At 38.8% G+C, this 22541-nt stretch overlaps 1 protein-coding gene across 1 annotated transcript in view; it reads left to right on the top strand.

The window, feature by feature from the left end:
• The window catches only part of PATJ (PATJ crumbs cell polarity complex component), a 325629-nt gene that overhangs the window by 138488 nt on the left and 164600 nt on the right, over nt 1-22541 (top strand). The window contains exons 23-26 of the mRNA XM_051999546.1: nt 3562-3633; nt 10250-10427; nt 12368-12478; nt 15219-15296. Coding sequence (XP_051855506.1) covers nt 3562-3633; nt 10250-10427; nt 12368-12478; nt 15219-15296 — 439 coding nt within the window. The remainder of the gene's footprint in view (nt 1-3561; nt 3634-10249; nt 10428-12367; nt 12479-15218; nt 15297-22541) is intronic.

Here is a 22541-nt window from a genome sequence, read left to right as displayed (position 1 = left end):
TGTTTATCCTTGAGATGCTGAATCTTTGAGTTAAATGGAATAATGTTTGTGATCATATTTTCCTGCTAAGATGCCAGAGTTAAGTGTGGTTCCCATGAGAACAATAGTCTATGTGAGCCTAGAGTCTGTCTCAGGTTTCCAAGCTTTTAAGGGAATAAATAACGTAGACAGCTACCTGTCATCTCCAGCCGGAGTGCTCTGGGGTTGACCCCAAAAGTTTAATTATTGGTGACACTGAAGAAAACAGTGAATATTGATGGGGTGGGGGAGGTCCCTCCCAGGTCCTGGAATCCTAAGCACTGTGACACCAGAGAGTGATTACCCTACAAGCCATTTGTTTATCGTGGACAAGTCCTTAATGGTTAAAATCCCAAATGCACCTTCCCTTTGGAAGGGGGTGATTCATCATCATACATGAAACTCTTAATGGAATATTATTTTGGTCATTCATCATTTTTAGTCAGATTCAAACAATAATATTTTTATTGGAAGGTTTATATTTTTAGGGGGAAAACTCAGGCATTGATACTGGGTCAAGAGTAACAACCACTTTTATTCTTGTTATAAGGTTCCACCTTTGACAGAGAGTGTTCATCAGAATAAGCTATTTATAAAGGGATTAGCTTGGCACATAGTAGGTGTTTAATAAATGCTTTCCTCCTCCTCTCTTCCTACCCTGTTAAATAGTGCTCCATGTGGAGCGTAGCAATTTTTTTTTTCAGTTGGATATTGTGATTGGATAAGACTTGTTTAATTCCCTTCATGGAATATAGTGAAAAGGAGGCACTATGGCATCATGGGAAGGGGGCCAGATTTGAAATCAGGTACCCACATTGGAAATCTGTCACTTGTGCTGAACTTGGACTTAAGAAGGCACGACGGTCGAATGGAACCAGCTCTGGATTGGAATCAGTGAGATGATACGGCACCATTAGCTCCATGAACTTAGTCAAGTCGTCTTTCCTTTCTGAGACTTAATTGTCTCATCTACAAAATGTGGGATAATAATACTTGTAGCATCTACTTCACAGGGTTGTTCTGAGGCGGGAAAAAGACTATAACAACTTTGTTTTGTGAGTACTAAAATACTGCATAAATAGAGGCAGGAGATATTATGTAATGAGTGCCAAGTGTTAGGATGACTGGGTTCCAGTATTGACCTCATTATTTATGTGCTGATTGTCTAATGGCAATTTACATTGCCTTTTATTCATCTGTGAGATGAGCATAATGATGGGTGATAATTTTCATTATCTGTGCTGATTGAAGTTTTATACCCAGTGTCCATAGATGAAAATATTAGCTCTAAAGCCAGCAAAAAACTCCTAAATGTTCCTCCTTTCATCCTTCCCTCTCTCCCTCCTTCCTTCCCTTTGTCCTTCCTTCCTTCTTCTCCCTCCTTCCTTCCTTTTTTCCCTCCTTTCTTCTCTTCTTTCCCTCACACCATCCTCAAAACCCAACTGAACCAAAATAATTTCTGTTGATTTCAAAGGACTGCAAAGTACTTGTCCTTAGGGGGTACAGGGTGGCCATTTTTTATGCTCCTACAATACCTTATTCCAACATCCTCTTCCTTTTGTCTCTGTCTCTTTCTCTCTCTCTCACATACCCACACCTTGTAACAATAAAAGTATTTAAGTCAAACTGAATTTCAAGGATTTTGTCGCCATCATTCTCCCCTCCCTGTAGGACAACAGAATTTCCCCATTGGTCTTTTGGTACCAATCTTAGACAAGTACGTGGTAGAGGAGGGAGTTGGCCTTCCCTCCTGTGACTTACTGGCTGTGGAATCCTGAGCAAATTACTTCTCCTGTTAGGGTTCACTTACAGAGAAATTAATATACAAGATACATAATATGAAATATATAAAAAAGAAGTCTTAAAGTGATGTTTATAAAGATCCTTTTTAGGTCTAAATTCTGGGGGTCACCTCTACCTCAGAAATTCAGTGATTGTGTAAACATTTCTCCATGGTCTTCAGAAAGTCATAGTCTTTTTGGGTCTCAGTGTTCTGGACCATCTCTAAAATTCCTTCCAGTTCTAAGCCTTATAGTTCTGAGTGTCCGAAATCGGTGAGAATAGACTCACGTAGATCAGAGAAGTTTGAGAAACTATCCCAGCAGGAGGATTACCACTAAGCCGTTAAAGTTTGGGGTTTCTTTCTCACATTCAGGCAGGTTAGTGTGTTAAAATATTCTCAAACAAAAGAAAGTCGGGTAATGTTGCTAAGAACATCTGTAATTTAAAAAAAAAATTCCTGGATAAATTTTTTTTTAATCACTTTCATTCCCTGGTGCATCTTTCTTAGCCTCTTGTCTGAGAACCATCTTTTATAATAAAGAATTTAGAAGGGAGGAAAACAGTTCAGCCAAATCAACATATTGGGCAAGTTTGACAGGAAGTGTTCTACCTCCAGGCTCCCTCTCCTTTGTGAGGAAAGTGGGAGCTTCCTTCTCCTTCCTCTTCTTTGTTACTAAACTTGAGCATGCTCATTCTGTAGCATTCACTCTGGAAGGCTGATCATCAGTGTCCTGACTTGTGATCCACTCACTATTTGTTTTACTCTGCTAATAAATTCAGCTTCTAATCTCGATTTGGAAAACAGTGTCATTTAATCTTCTTGGATTTGGGGGATCAGGTGGCATCAGACAATGGGCATGGAATGAAATTGATCAGGGGCATCTTCTGGCTTGGAAAGAGCATCTCAGAGTCTCAAGGTTGGCAGGGACCTTCCTGCCCGGCCAGTCCCAACCTCTCTGATGTGGCGACATAGCCTCTGCTTGAAAACTTCCAAGGAGATAGAACCCACCATTTCCAGAGATGGTTTTGGACAGCTCCCACTCTGATGGAGTTTTGAGCTTAAATTGAGCTCCTCGCCACTTTCTACCCCGTTGCTCTTGTTCATCCTTTTAGTGCTCAGAAAATCAAGTGTAATCTCTCTTTCATTTGATCATTTCTTCAAATAATTGAAAATAACTGCATCTGTCTTCCTTCTTCTCATCTTTAGGCTAAAGTTGTTCACAGCTGCTTCAGCCTCATATGTCATAGAATACATGCCCTCCTCTCATCTCATTGTACCCCTCAGTGTTTTAGCTTATCAATATCCTTCCTAAACCATGGTGTCCAAAAGTAATATAATGTTAATAGTTCCTCAGAATAAATAAACCTTTTATTTTTTCTCCCTCATCATGTCATTGACTCATTAAGCTCATATTCCACTGAGACCCTCAGATCCTTTTCTGAATAATTATCATCTACCTTGTGAAGTTGATTTTTTTGGTATCCAGATGCAAGATTTTCCATTTGTCCCTCTTTCATTTTATTAGATTCAGCTCCATGCTGCATCATCCCTCATGGTTTGTTCCTAGAAGACAAAGAAAAAATAAGTCCCTTTTTGATGTGGGCCATTTGATGTAGCCTGCTTTCTGTACTCCCAGTAATTTCTTGCTTTGTTTGGATTCAGTGGGAATGTAATAAAATTTTATTGTTAAGTTTTATGTTGTGATGGTAATTCTCTTTCAGCAGTGTAACTTATAGATTTTTGGGCTTTTTTTTCCCCAGTGATTTGCCAGAGAGAGAAGAAGGTGAAGGAGAAGAGACTCCAAACTTCAGTCACTGGGGTCCACCTCGAATGTATGTTGATTTATATTATTTCATTTTTTCTTAAAGGTGACCAGAGACTTCATTTTCATTTACTTGATATTAGTGAGCTTATTAATTTTTATTAAGGCTCAGGAGTTATGATAATATTTATGTAAGCTGGGATGAAAAATTCCATTCCACAAGCATTAGTCGTCAACAAGGGTTTATTAATTAGTTTCTCTGTGCCAGGAACAGTGTTGCTCGGAGTATATGTTTCCACTCAGACAGGAGATACGGAATTCAACTCTCACCTCTGACACAAAAAGATGATTTGACAAGTCATTTCTCCCAGGGTTCCATGGTGTTCTCTATGACTAAGTTATATTCAATGGATAAGGAAGAGATTAGATTGTAGGAGAAAATTTGGCACTGAAAGTAAAAATTTAAATTAATAAAAAAGAGAGTTACAGAGAAAGTGTTGACCCATATGGGTCAAGGCAATCATCTCACCTCAATCAAATGAAATCACTGATCATTTTCTGTATCAGGCTTTGTGCCAGATTCTAACGATTATTGATGCTTTTTAGTCATTTGATCCCATGATCTCATTTTGCGTTTTCTTGACATAACCTAATGCTTGGTGCCCATTAGTTACTTTTGTTGTTCAGACTTTCCTGATCCGAGTTGGGTTTTGTTAGCAAAGATACTGGAATAGTATGCCATTTCCTTCTCCAGCTCCTTTTACAAATGAGGAAACTGAGACCAACAGTGTTAAGTGACTTGTCCAAGTGTCTGTCTGCCTCCTAAGTGTCTGAAGCCAGATTTCAGTTCAGGAAGATGAGTTCTAGACATACAAAGATAAAAATGAAATCATTTCCACTCCCAAGGAGCTCACCATCTGTAGTGCTAGATATCATGTACATATTAGATGTGTATAAATACACACATATGTATTAAGACCATTGTGTACACAATACATATCCATGCTTGCACATACATTAAGAACACATGAACAAAGCAGATGGGAAAAAAAAAAAAAACCTGAATGAGAAGGCACTAGCATCTGAGAAGGTTAGAGTAAAAAACAGGCTTCTCTTCAAGAAACTTATATCCCATCTTGTAACTCTGAGGTCTATTTAAATATATTTATGGCATTGAGAGCTTGGAAACCTGGGAATAATAGAGAATTTTAGTCTCTTGATTTCATTCCAATGGACCAGGGTGTAATGTGTCCACAGATTTATTCATTTTAAAGGCTTTTGCTAGTTTAACAGTTTGATTTTATTTATTCATTTTATATTTATTATTTATTCATTATTAAACATGTACAATGTAATTGAGTTTGGGAAAGGAGACATTACTTCCCAAATCGTGTCAATAAGTTTATTGTAGACCTTTCACTTGAAATGTTGAGAAAAATTTATGCAAACTCTTGACCATTTCTGGTAGAGTTTTCCAATTCCTAGTGATTTATAAAGTGTTTCCTGTATATGGCCAGATCCCAAGAGTGCCAAAAAAGCAGTGAAATGATAGTTATCTTCGAGAATCTCCATTCTTTGAGCAAGGAAGGGGCTTTGACAAGTAGACAGCCATATAGAGCATGTGCAGGAAACCCCTAATGATGGGGTGGGAATGGGACCAGAGACCACGACCCAGAAGTGATGACTCCTGAACTGACTATTGGAGGAAGACCAAAGTTGGAAGCCACGGCCAGGTTGTGTTTGGCTCGTGATTTTAGCCAATGCCTAGGGTCCCATCTTCCACCAAATGTGGTCTTTCAATGCTTCCTTAAGAAGATGACCTTGTTTTCTTAAAGGCTTTACCAATGAAGCATGAATTTGAGCCAGCAGAGAAAATAACCACCAGCTCCACAATACTGGCTTTGAAGTCAGGAAGTCTGGTTTCAAATTCCACCTCCATCATGTGAATCTCTGTGATTTATGTTCCTGCATGCCTGTTTCCCTAATCTGTAAAATGGATGTGTTGGACAAGCTGGTGTCTAAGTTCGTTTTTGGCTCTTGGTTATTTCTCATGGGAGCTCTCCTGGGTCCTACCAACTCAGAAAGGCTTTAAATGTGGGTTAATGAGGGACTCTGAAGCGCTGAAGACCAGTGTTGCAAACACTGGCAAGCTCCGCACCCCTTGGACACAAATGTACTGGGTTTCAAGTCAACAAACTATTATTTTTGGCAAAAGCAACTCCTCAAGGCCATTTACCAATTTAGGATATTTAGGCTACAATCTGCATCAGACACAGGAGCACCCACAGTAACAGATTATTGCTGTAGGAAATTGTATTTAACATTATTAGGATATGGACAGGGAGGGAGTATATGAAGAGCCATCAGGGTTGCAGACACGCTAGAATCGAACTCCCTCACTTTAGACATGGCTCAATGGGTAGCAATCCAGGCGTGAGTTCAAATCTTGCCTCAGATACTTAGTAGCTGGGTGACCCTGGCCAAGGCATTTAACCCTACTTGCCTCAGTTTCCTCATCTATAAAATGAGAATAATAGCAGCACCCATCTTTTGGGGATTTTGAGTGGATCTAATTCTGTAAAGTCTTTTGCCAATTTTAAAGCACTCTGTAAATGCTTATAATTGTTGTTGGTGTATAGATGAAGCAATCAAGGCAGAGAGATCATATATGCCCAAGATTACTCAGGTAACATCATAGATTCTGGATTGTGACCTTAATGGACCCTCAGAGACCATAAAGTCAGACCTCCTTTCATAGGTGAGGAAAATATAAAGCAGCTTTCCCAAGATCATATAGGAATTAAATATCACAAGTTGGATTTGATTCCAGGTTTTCTGAGTATAAATCCATCAATCTTTCTCCAACCCTTAATGCTTCTCTTTCCAGTCTGACCCTGAGCATGATGACTTCAGCATTGAGAAATGACTTCATCAGCATGTCATGGCTCTGATTACAAAGGCTGGTCAGGTGTGGTCAGAAGGTATAACCTGGAACTTCATCGAACAGTCAATGCTCCCAAGAGATTTCTCCATGTGACCCAAAATCTTTGGCTGCCATTGAAATTTGGCTTTCGCCCCCCAACTTAATAGCATTTTATTTTTCCCCAACTACATGTAAAGATAATTTTCAACATTGATTTTTGTAAGATTTTGAGTTCCAAATTTTTCTTTTTCCCACTCTTCCCTTCTTCTCTTCTTCTCCAAAGAGCCAGCAATCTGATAGAAGTCATACATGTACAATGAATTTACAAGTCAATTCTGCCAAACCCTTAGAGAACATTTAAAGAACAAAAAAATAGCCGGAGTCCTGCCAAATTCCTTTTTATGACACAAATATGGTGCTGATACCTAAACCAGGAAGAGTCAAAACAGAGAAAGAAAATTACAGTTGAATTTCTCTAAAGAATATTGATACAAACATTTTAATTCAAATATTAGCAAAGAGTATACAGTTCTTTATGACCAGAATAATCTAAGATGACCAGATGGAATTTATAGAGAAATCCAGGACTAGTTCATAACAGGAAAACCATCAGCATAATTGACCATATCAATAAAAACAATCAGAAACTTTATGATTATCTCCATAGATGCAGAAAAAAACTTTTGACAAAATACAGCACCCATTCCTATAAAAAACACTAGAGAGCATAGGAATAAGTGGATCTTTCCTTACAATGATAAGCAGCATCTTATATAAACCTTCTAAAACAAGCATTATATGTAATGGGGATAAGCTAGAAGCATTCCCAGGATGATCAGGGGTGAAAAAGGGATTCCTATTATCACCCCTGTTATTTGGTATTGTACTAGAAATGTTAGCTTTAGCAAGAGGAGATGTAGTTTTTAAGAGGAAAAATAGTGTCAATGGAAAGACTACGGGATGAAGTGTTAAAAGAGATAAAGGTCTGACGTCTGCATTGGGAAACAAGTTTCTTGGCCTGAGGTGTAATAGAGATGGACAAAAGCTATAGAGAAATAAAGACTGGGTTGAGCCCCCTCTGAAGTGAAGGCCCTGGGGCTAATGGCTCTGCCCTCAAATCGTCCAGGAGCAGAGAGGATGGGGTGGGGTCAGGGAATACAGGGAAAAGGTGGTTTTTAGCAGGAGCTTTGAAAGGTGCTCATGTTCTTTCTTGTCCCCCCACAGATGGCCAGAGCTGAGATAGTGTTACTACAAGGCATTAAGTACAATATACATACAGAGAGAGAGACAGAGACAGACAGAGATATAGACAGACTGAGACAGAGAGAAATTCAGAGAGAGACAGAGACAAAGGGGAGGGGTTCCCCAACACACAATTGCTTTGTGACTTCAGGTTGCTTCCTTATCTACTTTCAGTCCTCATAGTTTCATCAGTAAAACAAAGAGGAAGGACTGGCTAGATGGAATCAGCCTCAAAGCCAAAGAGATTCACATATAATTGACTTTGTGACTCCAGGCAAGGGAATTACTGTCTCCGTGTCCCCCAGACTAGCCTTTAAAATCACAAATTGCAGAACAGATGTCTGTGGGCATTGGCGAAGGGAACTTCTTCACCAGGGAAATTTCAGATCCAGGTGATCCCCCAAATCATAATTATTAAACATGAACAATTCCTTCTGTTGTACCTGAGGGCACTGAGTCCCTGTTAGTCCATAGTCTAATCCAAGCTCCTGTTGGCCCATCACAGCCTGACACCTGTCTGCTTTCTCAGACTTGTTATACTTTGCTCCTTTCATGTTTCTTTCACTCTAGTCCAAGTCGCTCCCCTGGTAGCCTTCCCATGCGAAATTCCCACCCATTTCTTCCTTCCATGCTTTTGCTCAGGCTGTGTGCCAGGCCTAGAATGCCAGTCTTTCCCACTTCTGCCTCTTCCAACCTGAGGTTGCTCCTATTCCCCGTCTCCCATTGCCCCCAAGACCCTTTGCCCTACATTTGGAGCTTCTGCCTTTAACCTCCATTTAATAAGGAGACCAGTAATGTTTTTTTTCCCAATTTCTCAGCAACTACAGTAGTTGCTGGCCTGAATGTCTTCCTCTCTATCTTCCCCTTCCTCAATGTCTACCCTACTGTCAGCTTCCTTTTATGGTCTTTCACCATTAGTTTATAAGCTCCTTGAGGGCAGTTTCTTACTTAGCATAGTACCTGACACTTAGTAAGTGTTCATTACATAGCATTTTAAATAACATAAAAATCAATATTTAATTATCACCTACATATATATTTATATATAATTAATATTAAAATCATTAATATTTGTAGCAATAAACATGAAATGCTTATAATCCCCCCTCCCCCCACTTTTATTTTACATGTAAACATAAACCAAAATGTGCTGTCCATGTTCTCTGGGCCTATAGATTGTGTGTTCTTTGTAATCCAGCACACACTCTTTAATTAGTGCTTCTTGGGTGATTTCCTCAAGGCCCTTCAGCTTCTTGTTTGCCCTTGTTCTGATTTCTTCTAGCCTATCCCTGTCCTCCATGAGAAAAACAAACAAACAAACAAATAAGAATCATGTTATCATTCTTTTAGGTTTACAAAGCATTGCACTCAAGAACTCATACTTAACTCATTAACGATTATACTCAAAGTTTTCTTTGTCCTGTATACAGTATTTGAAATCTAATACAGATTATATAGTTCTAATTTGCTACAGCAAGTCTCAAGGCAAGCCTTTGCATTTCTGGGTTTGGGGGAAAGCTGTTAATTTTCTTCTTTGCATTTTTACCCCCTGAATTTTTAGTTCTGTTTTCTTGGATCAAACAGACACGTTCCCTCCCTTTTCTACATATTTGTCCTTTCCATATCTTCTCCTCTTGAGGCTAAACTTCTCAGGTCCCTTCAGCCAATCCCATGACATAAACTCGGGCAGGTCGCCATCTTGGTAGCTTTCTTTAACCAATTACGAGCTTCATAGTGTTCTCTCTAGACTCTGATGACCAGTTTTTTGGTCCCTAAACCTACTCTCTTGATTATAATAGGTAGTTAATGAACATTTATTGGTCAACCTTCTATGCAATAATCTTCATCCTTCTTGTCCTTGCATGTAGTCTATTGGAATAGCTTCAGTTTACCCCAAGATAGCTCTCATTATCTCCTTAAACCTTGTCTTCTCTTACCCAAAGTTAGCCAATCCAGATCCTTTCAGTATCTTCATTTGCTGTGGGAACATTTAGTTGTGTTGGTCGCCCATACTCAAGGCTGACTTGGGTCTCATATGTGAACTGAATCCAATGCTCTGTTTGTAGCCTGACCAGCACTGGAAATTAACTGGGCTCCTCATTAGGACTTTTCACCTCCTTGATCCTGAGGGGTATGTCTCTGTTGAAATGAGAGTATTAGATAGAAGCAGGGAGACAGAAAGATCTGAGTTCCCGTCCTGCCTTCCGTGGGTATGTCGCTTAGCCCCTCTGTCTGAGGTGTGTGCAATACTAGCTCCCACGACGTAGGGATCCCGTGAAGAGTCAATCATAGAACTCCCATGAGGTTCTTTATAAAGGCTGATCTCTTTGTTGTCTGGTATTTTATCTTTACGCCATGGCTAGAGTGTTAAGTTCCACGAAGGCTCTGAGTTGGAGGATCTAAAGGTAATTCTTCCCTGTTCCAAGCACGCAACGCTGCCCAGCATCCCTCAGCATCCCTCTAGTTCTGTGAGGTTCTCCCGGACCCGGGAAAAGAATAATGCTCGTTTGTCCTTTTGCAGCGTGGAGATTGTGCGAGAAGCCCATGAGTCTCTTGGGATCAGTATCGTGGGTGGGCAGACGGTGATCAAACGGCTGAAGAATGGAGAAGAGCTGAAAGGCATCTTCATTAAGCAGGTCCTCGAGGATAGCCCGGCTGGGAGAACCAAGGCTCTGAAGACTGGAGACAAGATCCTGGAGGTAAAAATAGCTGAAATATCCAGACTTCACTGCCCTGGAAGGTTGGGGTAGGGGGTTATAAGCAGTTTTTTTTTTTTTTTTTGGGGGGGGGGGGAAGGCTCCCTTCCAAAGACCCTTTTTGGTCACCACGTCGGCAGTTGGAGAAGGCTGCTGTGTGTCACCACAAAGAAAAGAAAAGGAAAAAAAGAAACAGATTTTCAAAGGACTTTTTTCCAAAATGAGACAGATGGTGGGAATCACGCTTCTCCCACAGTCTTTCACAAATTTCTAAATTGGAAGCCGACTTGCCAGCGAGAGCCCCGTGCCTGTCTGGACTGAGGCGCCGGCCCCTGGGAATCATTCTTTTCTGATGAGCATCACATATGTCGGACTTGGGTGGGGGGCCATGTGGATTTCAGGGGCACATCACACCCCACAGCCCCTCACTGGAGACGTCCTTCATGCTGGCTTTCTCAGGTGGTCCCGTCTCAGACCTCTGCCTTCTTGGAAGTCCTTTGTTGCCCCTCTGTGGGCACAAAGAACCTTTTTCCTCATTTGCCCAGAGGCGCAGTGTCTTTTTATGGGCACCAAGACTGACATTGATATGACTTCTTTCCATCCCTCTTGGGCTCCCTGGATCAGAATGGGACAATTTCACAAGGCCTGGGAAAGGACTCTAGAGCCTCTCTAGCCCCGGCTGTTTTGCAGACACATTTCTATTACAATGGACTCTTCTCTTCCATTCACTCCCTCAGTGGCTCTGGGACAATGACCATGTCTCTTTGAGCCTTGGTCTCCTCATCTGTTAATAGAAGAAGTGCTTATAGAGAAGGAGATTAGTGAATACTTAATGAATGAAGTGAGTCATTTTTGACATACCCATTCTGTGGCAGGTACAGTCTTTTCTGACTCAAAATCCAGTCATGTATTCCTACAACTAACTTGGAGTCCGGTTGAAATTAATTTTATATGTTATATCTAAGGTCCCCTCTAAATCCAGGGACTTGTCTTTATATGAATTTTTAAATTAACTATGCATATAACGAATATATTTTTGATAGATCTTGGGCAATCAGGCTGCTATATCTATAGAATAATGTAGAATGCTGGACCTAGAGTTAGAAATTTTCATCTTCCCAAGTTAGATTCTGTCCTTAGCTACTTACTAGCTATATAACCCTGGACTAATCAATTCACCTTGTTTGCCTCAGTTTCCTCATCTGTAAAATGAGCTAGAGAAGGAAATGGCCAACCACTCCAGTACCTCTGCCAAGAAAACCCAAATGGAGTCACAGAGTCAGATACATTAAAAATAATTGAACAACAACATATCTCTGTGTAGAATATACTGATATATTGAATATATTCATTATATATCAAATTCTTTTTCATAGCTCTTCAACATATTCAATCTATTTTCAATATCCTATGGATATGTTGATGCAATAGTCAATATCTATTGAATATCTTTTTAAAAATGTGTAACAAGATACAGAATGAGAGAAAGACTATCCATGGTAGGCAGAGTGCCAGGCTGTCTTGGCAAAGGGGTTTCCCTGTCTCAGGGAAGCCACAGGTCCCGTCCAATAAGCCTGTTTATTTGTGGTATGTCCCATGGGACATTTTTGAAGTCTAGGGCTAACTTTTGTTGTCCGGTTTCAGCTGAGCGTGCTTATGATGACGACCTAACTAAAGGCTGTCCACCTGGAATACTCCCCTACATTCTCGAATTCTCATTAAGCAACTGCCATGTTCTTTGCCTACGCCATATCTGATTATCAGTGTTTTAAAATATTTATATGATTTTGTGCCATTGTTCAATTTGGCAAAATATATTTTTATTGGCTGCGGGCGGTACTTGCCCCCGCCCTCCTGCCTTGGACATGCACAAAAACTTGTGTTCATCTATGAAATCCACCCAACTGTCTATGGAAATGTGGTCAGTTGTTTGTGTTTTTCAGGTGTCAGGTGTTGATTTGCAAAACGCAACCCACCAGGAAGCTGTGGAAGCCATCAAGAGTGCGGGAAACCCCGTTGTTTTTGTTGTGCAGAGCTTATCCTCCACACCCAGGGTGAGCTTCGGGGACCTGAAACCCGTCTACACCATGTTGGGAATTCCTCCCCTTACTGGGGGTCAGCTCTCTCTTCACGCAGCCACACATATACAAGTATCTACATGTATACATCCATATTCCTCCATACGTACATTTCCAAATATACTTAGACATATGTGTGTATACATATATATGTATATAAATATATATACACACATACACATTTAACCATATATAAACATGCATCTAAAACTACATTAACATGATTGACATATAACATAGATATCTTTCTTGATTGAATCTTTTATATTTAACTTTATTTAAGATCATTGATTACTAATGTATTTTTTTCCTGATAAATCTTCTTGCTGATCCTTACATATATCTTTTATTTCTTATCCCTGCTAACTTTTCTATTTCAATTCTGCTCCTTAATTTCCCTTGCTATCACTTAATTCCTAGAAAGTCCCTTGCTTTAGACTCATCCTAGATCTATGTCTCTGCTACTTCAGGTATTGCTCCTAATTCTGCCTTCTGGGGCCAAAAAGAACAAGCAAAGTGATCATTAGCTCTATTCTATCTTTGACCTAGAGGTTTAGTGCCGTCCTTGTCACTGAGGGGTTCCAAAACAATATTTATTGAAACAAGGCTGTCTCCCGAACTTAAATATCACTTATTATGTAACTGAGGTATGAAACTGCTTGATTCCTGCCAGCTTCTGAGGAATTATGATTGGTGATTTTCAAAGTCTGTAACTTTCCCATGCATTGTAGTGAAAAGTGAAAAGAACTGGGCTAAGGACCTTGCCTCCCATCTTACGTGCTCCCATGTGGGACAAGCAGTAAATCTGTCTGGATCTGTTTCCTCCTCTGTAAAAAGAGAGTGTCCAACTAGATGATCTTTGAGGTATCTTGTGTTTCTACAGCTTTGATTGGACAATCAGCCTTTGCCCCTTCCTTGCCTTGTGTCTTTAGGCCCCTTACTAGGACTCAGTTTATTCTTCTGAATACTGATTGAGTGATAGTAGATGGTCTTTGAAGCCCCTCTCCTCCAATCTGCTACTGTGATAATGTAGCTTCATTATCAGAATGATGCCCTGGGATGAGAATTACAGAATCTTAGAATTAAAAAGGGCCTAAGATCTGTGTTTCCACTCACATGAATCCAAGACCATCCCTCACTCTATGGCTTAGCATAGCTTCTGACACTTGACAGGACTTACAAATGCTTATTTCCTTCCTTCCTTTCTGCCCATGAGCGATGTCAATTTTTGCCCCATCTAACCCATTTAAATTTAGGATATCTCTTCTTTTTAGAAAGTCTTTCTTTATATCTAGACTTGATTTTCCCCTTTTCCAAGTACCATCCACTGTGCCTACTTCTTCCCGCTAGGCCTAAGTAACCTGTTTTCCCATGACATCTTCAAGTACTCAAAATACTTTCAGCCTCTTCTGCTGATCTCCTCCACTTATATCAAGGCCCCTAGAAGTTAGTCCTCTGAGTTACCTTCACCCTTTTTCTTTTTATTAAATCTCTTATGAGGTAAGAAAATAAATACTTTAAGGTCTGTTTATAAACATGGAAATTGAGGAACAGAAAGAAAGAATTGGCAAGGTTGAAGTATCACCATGATTTGTCCTAGTTCCATTTATGAATATTAACCTGAGAAGAGTTTAGCTTGTTCTTTTCAGACCCACAAGGCAAAACTAGGAGCCCTGCCTGGAAGTAGCAGAAACATGGATAGAGGATAAGTCTAAAGTAGGGGGTTTTCTAGGAGCTAAAGCTTCCCCCCCCCAAAAAAAAATCATATCTTAAGAACTGCAAGTATTTTTAAATATCAATTTAAAGTTTAAATTGCATCAACTTCTGTGTTCATGCTTTATAAGATGCGTTAAATTTTAAATGTGGCTAATCTTGTCTGAAAAAAGTAAGTCTTTAGACTGTCTCCTTAATAGTAAAGTGTTTTTAATGACTATAGTGTTGAAATTGAACTAATATGCAGAAATTTTTTTTAAAATTATACATAAATAAAACTCTTTCAAAAGGGTAAGGTCCATCTTGGATATTGGGGAAGCATGCCTGTAAGTAGGGTTGCAATCAAAGGAATTCTAATACAATATTCCTCAGAGATCTCTTCCTGCTGACCTCTGTGGGTCTTTCCTTCCTTTAAATCTCATGCTTTTAACTCCTAGTTAGTGCTGCTCTCTGTGGTTCAGGTTCATATACTGTCTTTCTTATATATAAATATATATATAATACTGTCTTTCTTAGAAATGTTTTAACAATGTTCTATCAAATTAAATGCCATTATCTTACCTTCTTAGCAATTGATTTCTGACCTGACTACTACTCCTGGGAGTTATTTATTACAAAATAAGATTTGGGGCCAATCCTAAACAGCGTCCATGACCTCCTGTGTTTCCTTTTGCTCTCTCTTTCCAACCACACTTTAGCTCCAGAGTTGCACCCTAATTTGCCTTTCTGTGAAATATAGTACTCTGAATGATCTAAGCAATCTCAATATTGTTATAGTCCATAATAAGTTGTAGCATTTCCTGAGCTCTATTTATCCTCAGCCATCATCCTTCTTGGATGTTAGGTTTTTAAGTGAATCCATTGAGTTACTTCACTTATGCATTAGAGACCATTTCCCATAAATTTCATAGAAGAATTACTCATAAATCTCCTAGAGCAATATTGGATATTTGTTGTGAAGTTTAAGACTTTTCTTTTCTTTTTTGGGGGGTGTGGGGAGCAGGTAATCCCACCTGTGACTTCCAAGACCAGCCATCCTCCCAAAAACCAGGATCGAGAAAAAGAAGATAGAAAAGAAAAGGTGATTGTTCATTTCCTTTCTTATTGAAATGCCATTCTTCCTTCTTTCCTCCTCTTACTCTTGATCTACTAAAAAAGACAAAGAGTCTCCTGAGACAGGGAAGGACAAATAAGACATCAGCCTTGCCACAATCATATTAATAGTTATTGTACCTGGAACACAAAACAAGATTAAATTGACTTTATAAATAACATTCATTTTAGAGGGGGTGGGGCAAGGAATGATATTTATTGTTGATGTGCCATTGATAAAACCCTGCTTACATTAAGCATCTAGTGGTAGTGACCAATATGAGGCACTTAGAGGAAGAAGTGGGCTATGTTGTAATGCTTTATTTTGACTAATTATTCTTTTGAATTCCCTTTTATGGGCTAACTTCCCATTGAAACGTACAGTCTATGAACCAATTTGCTAACTGGTGTTTGTGTGTCCATCAGGAAACACAGTAATTGGCTTGCAGGAAGAAAATATTCTTGCTCCTAATCTGTAGCATCCTTTGTTCTGTCTCTCTGTCTCTCTCTTCCATCTATATATATGCATTTGTTCATTGTAGCTTTAATCCATTCCCTCAAGTACTATACAGTTACTTGGAGAGAAAAGATTTATGTATTTATAAATTATACAAAATAGAACTCAGAAATATTTAATCAAAGCTTATAGATGTATTACCTTTGTGAGAAGTTTCAAGTGTCATCAAGCAGTCAATGGCCATTTGTGTAATTGCATCAGATTGAATACATATTTTGCTGCCATACGTGGAGAAGCTCTGTACAGTCAGGCAAAACAAGAATTCCAATATTAATTTGAAGACTGGAGGAACAATGATCAGACCATATAGATTTTATCTAAATAATATTCTTTATAAATATGAAGATGATGGATAGATTTAAAGGATTAGATTTGGTAAAGAGAACGCCTGAAGAGCTGTGGACAGAGGTTCTCAGTATTGTATGGAAAGCAGCAACAAAAATCATTCCAAAAGAAAAGAAGCAAGAAAGTAAAATGTCTCTCTCATTAGGCTTTACAAATAGTTGAGGAAAGAAAGAAAGGCAAAAGAGAAAGACAAAGCTATTCCCAACTAAATAAAGAATTCAAAGAATAGTAGAGAGAGAGAAAGTTTTCTTAAATGAACAATGCAAAGAAATAGAAAACACTAGAATGGGAAAAGACAATTCAAGAAAATTAGATAGTGAGGAAAAGTTTTGTGCAAAAATGAGCATGGTAAAAAAAAAAAAAAAAGATAGGGACTTAACAGAATTAGAAGAGTGACCAGAATATACAGAAAAACTGTACAAGAATGATCGTAATCTCATTGCTTCCATTTCATACACACACACATACACAAACACCATACCCACTCCCTATAATATGTTCAGAGATTCATTGGTGGACACCCCATTTATTTTCTGTTCTTTGATTGTAAAACAAGAGGTACTATCATTTTTATAAATATTGGTCCCTTTCCTTTTTCTTTGATCTATTTTGGGTTTCGAAATATACTTCTCATTCAAAGGGAAAGCATAACTTACTGACTCTTTTTTGAGTGTGATATCATTTTTTTAACCTCTTATTTATTGGAAGATGGTTTGTGATCATACTATTCTGATTCCCTATGCATCCCTTTGCACAAAGATTTTTATTTGGAACTTGCTGAAGTGATCTGCAAGGTCCTCCACTCAATCAGGTTGGTTGGTTTTTTTTTTTTTTTTCCTTCCCAAACTCTTCTCCAATTTTCTCAGCAGCAGGACTGAGATTTTAACCCAACTCTAAATCCAGATCTTGTGATTATTTTCCAGTAACCAGAAATTCAGCCTCATTTGAAGATTTCCAAATATGGGGAACTTACATACTTTCAGAATAGTGCATTGTAATTGCCTTTAGCTCTAATTATTGGGAAGTTTTTCTTTATATCAAGTGTAAGTTTATGTCTGCAATTTCCAGTTAACACTAGTTTTCTTAAATGGGGGGAGAGAGAGAAAGAAATTTTGATTATAGATGAATGAATAGATAGATAAATAGATCAATAGATAGCCGGTTGGTTGAATAGATTGATAAATAGATTGCAGATAGATAGCTGGATGAATAGATAGATGGATAATTAGATGGACAGATAGCAAATTGGCAGATGGATGGATGGATAATTAGATAAATAAGTAGATGAATAGGTAGCAGATAGATGTTAGATAAATGGATAGATAGATAGCAGATAGATTGAAAGACAGACAAAAGAGACACAAGATTTATTTAGTGTTTACTTAGTGCCAGGGATTGTACTAACCTCTAAAAACACAAACAAGGAAAAAAGAAAAGCTAGTCCCTCCCTTAAAGTACTTGCATTCCAAAGGGAAAAGACAGTACATAAAAGAAATCTGAAAAGATCAGGGCAAGGGAGGGGTTGTTAAGTGGGCTCTGAGGCAACTCAGAGAAGTTATATTGGGAGCCTGGTTTAAGGTGAGAGTCTATGGCACGGAGGTAGTGGTTTTGCCAATGTTGGAAGGCTGCTGGGAAAGGAGTGTTACAGGTACTCTTTGCCTCAGGTGTGTCTGTCAGTACAGATAAGAAAGGCCTTTCAGTAAGCAGCAATTAGAGCTGGACTCTATGGCTAAGTGTAAAGCCTCAAGGCTATTAGGGCTTTCACACACCCTCGTCCCTCCAGTAATAACAATAGAGAGGTTCTGTCCTGGGATTCCAAGTTTTTTCCTTTGGTTATTAATTTTTCATATCTTCTGAATGACTTCCTATGGAGTGTCCATTTGATTCTTGCATTTCTTAATCTCTGTGGAACCAGCTGTATTTCACTGCTTGTCAGGTCCACAGCTTAATGACTGAGCGCTTAAAAGTAGCTCTTCCTCGTTAGCCCTCTTAAGTTGGATGGATATATTGGAGCTTCAACAGATAAGATGTGTTGCTGGTCTCAGGAGTTTTGCTCCACAATTCACCGATTGGATGGATTCAGCTTTGGGGGAGAGAGCCTTCAGAGTACATGGCTGATCTCTCTAGTCCGCAGAGACCCTTCCAGTAATCCTACGTTTTTCGTTAAAATGTCCCTTAAGAGTAATAGCTCCCCCCCCCTTTTTTTTATTTAACAGAAAGAAAAGGTGTTTCTACTTAGAGGAAATTTCAGCCTGATGAATTACCTGTTAATTGAAAATAAGAATTTTTCAGTTATTGGAATCGTCATAGTCTTAAAAGTAAGCTGTAACAGCTTCTCAGAGGGTTGTTTGGCACTTTGAGCACTTAAGTCATTTGCCAAAGTCCAGAAAGTCAGTGTGTGTCAGAGATAGGATTTGGAGCCAAGTCTTCTTGATCTAAATACTTGTCCTTTATTCATTAATCACTTTAATCTTTTTTTTTTTTTTGTGATTGTCTTCCTAGTTGATGTGATCCTCTCAATTTCTAATTATTAGCTACCACAAAAAAAAAAAAAAAAAGTTCTGTTAATATGGTACAAGTATGTCCCTTCCCACTCGCCCCACCCCCTTTTTAAAAATGTCTTTTGGATACAAGGCTAGTAGTGACATTGCTGGATCAAAAGCAATGTATTGTTTGCCTTTAGGACATAGTTCCAAATTTCTCTGCAGGATGGTTGGTTCGGTTCACAACTCTACCAGCAGTGCATTAGTGTCCCAGTTTTCTCATATTCCCTCCAATATTTACAATTTTCTCTTTTTGTCATATTAGTCAATCTGATTGATGAGAGGTAGTTTTTCAGAATTTTTTTAAATTTGCATTTTTCTAATCAATAGTGATTAAGAGTATTTTTTTTAATGTGACTTCAGATAGCTTTGCTTTTTTTTTTTTTTAATCTGAAAACTGCATATCCATATCCTTTTATCAGCTGAGATATTGCTGAGGGTATTCTTCAGCAGAGAATGGCCACCAAGGTCCCTTCTAGGTTTTGAAATTCTGTAATGTGTAAGATCACAGTTCTTCATCAAGGAGTGATCTTGCAGGTCTTTTTGTTCCAGTCCTGTTGTTTTACAGGTATGTTGACTGAGGCCCAGGTAGTTTGAATGAACTGGCCAAGGTTACCCAGGTACTAAGATGTAATAGGTAAGATTTTTACCCAGTCCTGCTGATTCAAGAGCCAATGATCTCTTTCTGTTATGTGGCACTGCTTCTGTGATCCTGCTTTTGCAAAATAATTTTCAAGCATTTGATTAGGTACAATTAAGTCACTATTGTTCATCTTAGAGAACTTGGATGGATGATATGGTGGAGATGAGGTTGACCTTAGAGCCAGGCGACTTTCTGCTCATCTTTTTCCTGCTCCCACTTGAACTCAGACTTTCTTCTCTGGAATTCTGAGCATTTATGGTTAACTTTGCACCATATTGTTCCCATTAATTAACTAACATGTCTCTTCCCATCACTATGAAAATCTTGCCTCTTTGAGGGCCCTCCATTTCCCATTCCTAACTTCCCTTTATGTATCTTCTCTTTCTATTAGAATGTAGGCTCCTTGAGGTTGGGTAAGGTCTTGCCTTTTTTCCCAACTCTTATCACCATTCTTGGCACATGGAATGAACTTAACAAACAATTTTTCATTCCTTTACACTCCTCCCCTAATTTCCTCCCTTTCTTATTCTCTTCTTATTTGTTAATACAAATTTGTTTACTCGATCAATAGTTGGGCTGCATCGTCTCTGCAGTTGTTTCTAACTCCTATGATAGCTCTTCTTTTACTTTTCTTCCTTTTTACCTTCCTTTTCCTGTTTTCCCTTTAATCTTCTTTTGCTTTTCCCTCTCCTTTCTACATCTTCCTGTCTCTTCTTTCCATCTCTTCTTTTTATCCATCTTTCCTTTGCTTCTTTCTCTTATTTTCATTCCTTGTATCTCTCTTTTTTCAATCCTTCCATCATCTTTCTCTCATTGTCCTTCATTCCTCTCCTTTCTCCATTTCTTCAATTTGTCTTATATGATGCCGCCTACCAAATAGCCATCTTTTTGCAGGTACTTTTATCCCTTCATTGAGAACCCCATCTGTATCATTGGACCTCTTTGTTTTGAGAAAATGGTTCTCTCTACAAATCTGCTAGTGGTGATTCAAATACTTTACATTGCATTCTATAAATATGCTCCTAATCCAAGTGAAAACTAGGCAGGCACTCTGAGAATCCAGTACTTCATAAATGGAAACTCATTAGGGATTTCTGCAAAGATCAAAGATTAAATTCTCTTCTCTGATTCCACTGTGAGCAGGGAGACTGTTCCATTATACATGAATTCTAACTGTTCCTCATTTGGACCATGGATCCAGGGCTCCATTAGCAATATTCCATCTTGTGCAGAAGCCTTGTCTTTTCCAGTGCCTGTTCCAGTTAGTGCACTAATATTTCTGATAGCCCGTTGTCTCTGCACATGTGTGTGAGTATTTAGCGGTATATCCCAGTGTGAACACCTCTGACTAGATTAATGAAATTGAATTTTTAAAATTTAAATCATTAGCAGCATGATGTCATGGAGAAATGGTATACCTAGAATAGCACCTGAGACAGTGAATGATAATAAATGTTTTTCTTTCACTCATTCATTCTATCCTAGACAAATCTTTCCAAAACTTTAAGTCACAGAAGAGATCAAATCACTATTAGAAGGATTGATTAAAAATAATAATTTTTTATTTTAATCAAAATATTGATTTGATGAATAATAATAATAATAATGATGTCAAGTAACTTATTCTTCCCCCAAAAAACATAATCCCAAGTCGCCTTAAAAAACCTCAATGCTTCTTAAGTTGATTTTTGCAAAGTTAATGGTTAATGGTGTTGCCTTCCACACCCAATAAGTGTTACATGGTTCCTCCCTCCCTCCTCCCTCTTCTCTCCTCCTACCTCCTCCCTCTTCTCTCCCTTTCTCTCTCCTCCTTCCTCCCTCTTTTCTTCCCTCCTTCCTTCCCTCCCTCCTTCCTCCCTCTTTCTCTTCCTCCCTCTCTCCCTCCCACCTTCCCTTCCTCCTTCTTTCCCTCCCTCCCTTCCTTCCTGCCTCCCTTCCTCCCTGCTTCCCTCCCTTCCAACTTTCCTCCCTCCCTCTCTGCCTCTCTCCCTCCCAACCTTCTTCCCTTCCTCCTTCCCTCCTCGCTTCCTTCCTGACTACTTTCCTTCCCTCCTTCTCTCCCTCCCTCTCTTCCTTCCTCCCATCCTTCCCTTCCTCTCTCTCTCTTTCAAAAATAGTTTTCAACATTCACCCTTGCCAAATCTTCTGTTCCAAATTTTTCTTTCTCCCACCCCCTCTACTAGAAAGCTAGTAATCCAATATATATTAAAAATGTGCAATTCTTCTATACATATTTTCACAAATATCATGCTGCACAAGAAAAATCAGGTGAAAAAGGAAAAAGTGAGAAAGAAAACAAAATGCAAGCAAAACAAATGAAAATACGATGTTGTGATCTCCCTTCCATCCCCACAGTCTTTTCTTTGGGTGCAAATGGCTCTCTCCATCACAAGATTATTGGAACTGGCCTGAATCACCTCAGTGTTCACATGGTTATTTCCAAAGTCATTATTGAGCATTTCATCCCTGTCTGAGGAAAACTCTTTACTGACTTCCTATGCCTCTAGGATAAAATATGAATTTCTCTGTTTGGTTTTTAAAGCCTTTTAAAATCTGACTTCTTTTTAGCTTTCCAGTTTAACTAAATTTCCTTTCTTCTTAGACATAGATATTTTCTCTTCATTCAAGTTGTCCTACTGGCTTGTTCATCCACACCATTTCATCTTCTGTCTCCACTCTGTTGCATAATTGATATGTTACATTTGTTTCAGGTCAATAGTCTTTTAAATTCTTTTTTTTTTTAATTTTCTATTTTTGAATTCCTTTTTCCTTTTCTCCCCTACTCATTGAGAAGGCAAGTAAAATAAATCCCAGTATAAATATCCCCTCCCCATCCTTCGGCCCCATCCCAATCAAAACTAGATTTCATTTTGCTTTCTGAGTCCATTAGCTCTTTCTTTGGAGAGTGGGAGCTGATTCCATTGTCTAAGTTTTTTGAACTTGTACTTAAGTCATTGTGTTGAACAGAATTCCCAAATCTTTGGAATATTTATTTTTATAATATAGTTGTTGTAGTGCTCCCTTCATTTTCCATCCATTTATTTCTTGGAATTAGGTGTTCTTCCATCCCACATCAGCCTCTTAAGATCTCATGAGTCATTTAGGGCCCAGCTCAGAACCTTCCTCCAAAATCACTGCTTATTTATCATGTGTGTATTTTGTTTTTACTTTTCTGGGTCCATATTA

The sequence above is a fragment of the Antechinus flavipes genome, chromosome 4, assembly GCF_016432865.1.
Source record: "Antechinus flavipes isolate AdamAnt ecotype Samford, QLD, Australia chromosome 4, AdamAnt_v2, whole genome shotgun sequence".
Taxonomy (NCBI): domain Eukaryota; kingdom Metazoa; phylum Chordata; class Mammalia; order Dasyuromorphia; family Dasyuridae; genus Antechinus; species Antechinus flavipes.
This window is presented reverse-complemented; position numbering and strand designations above follow the sequence as displayed.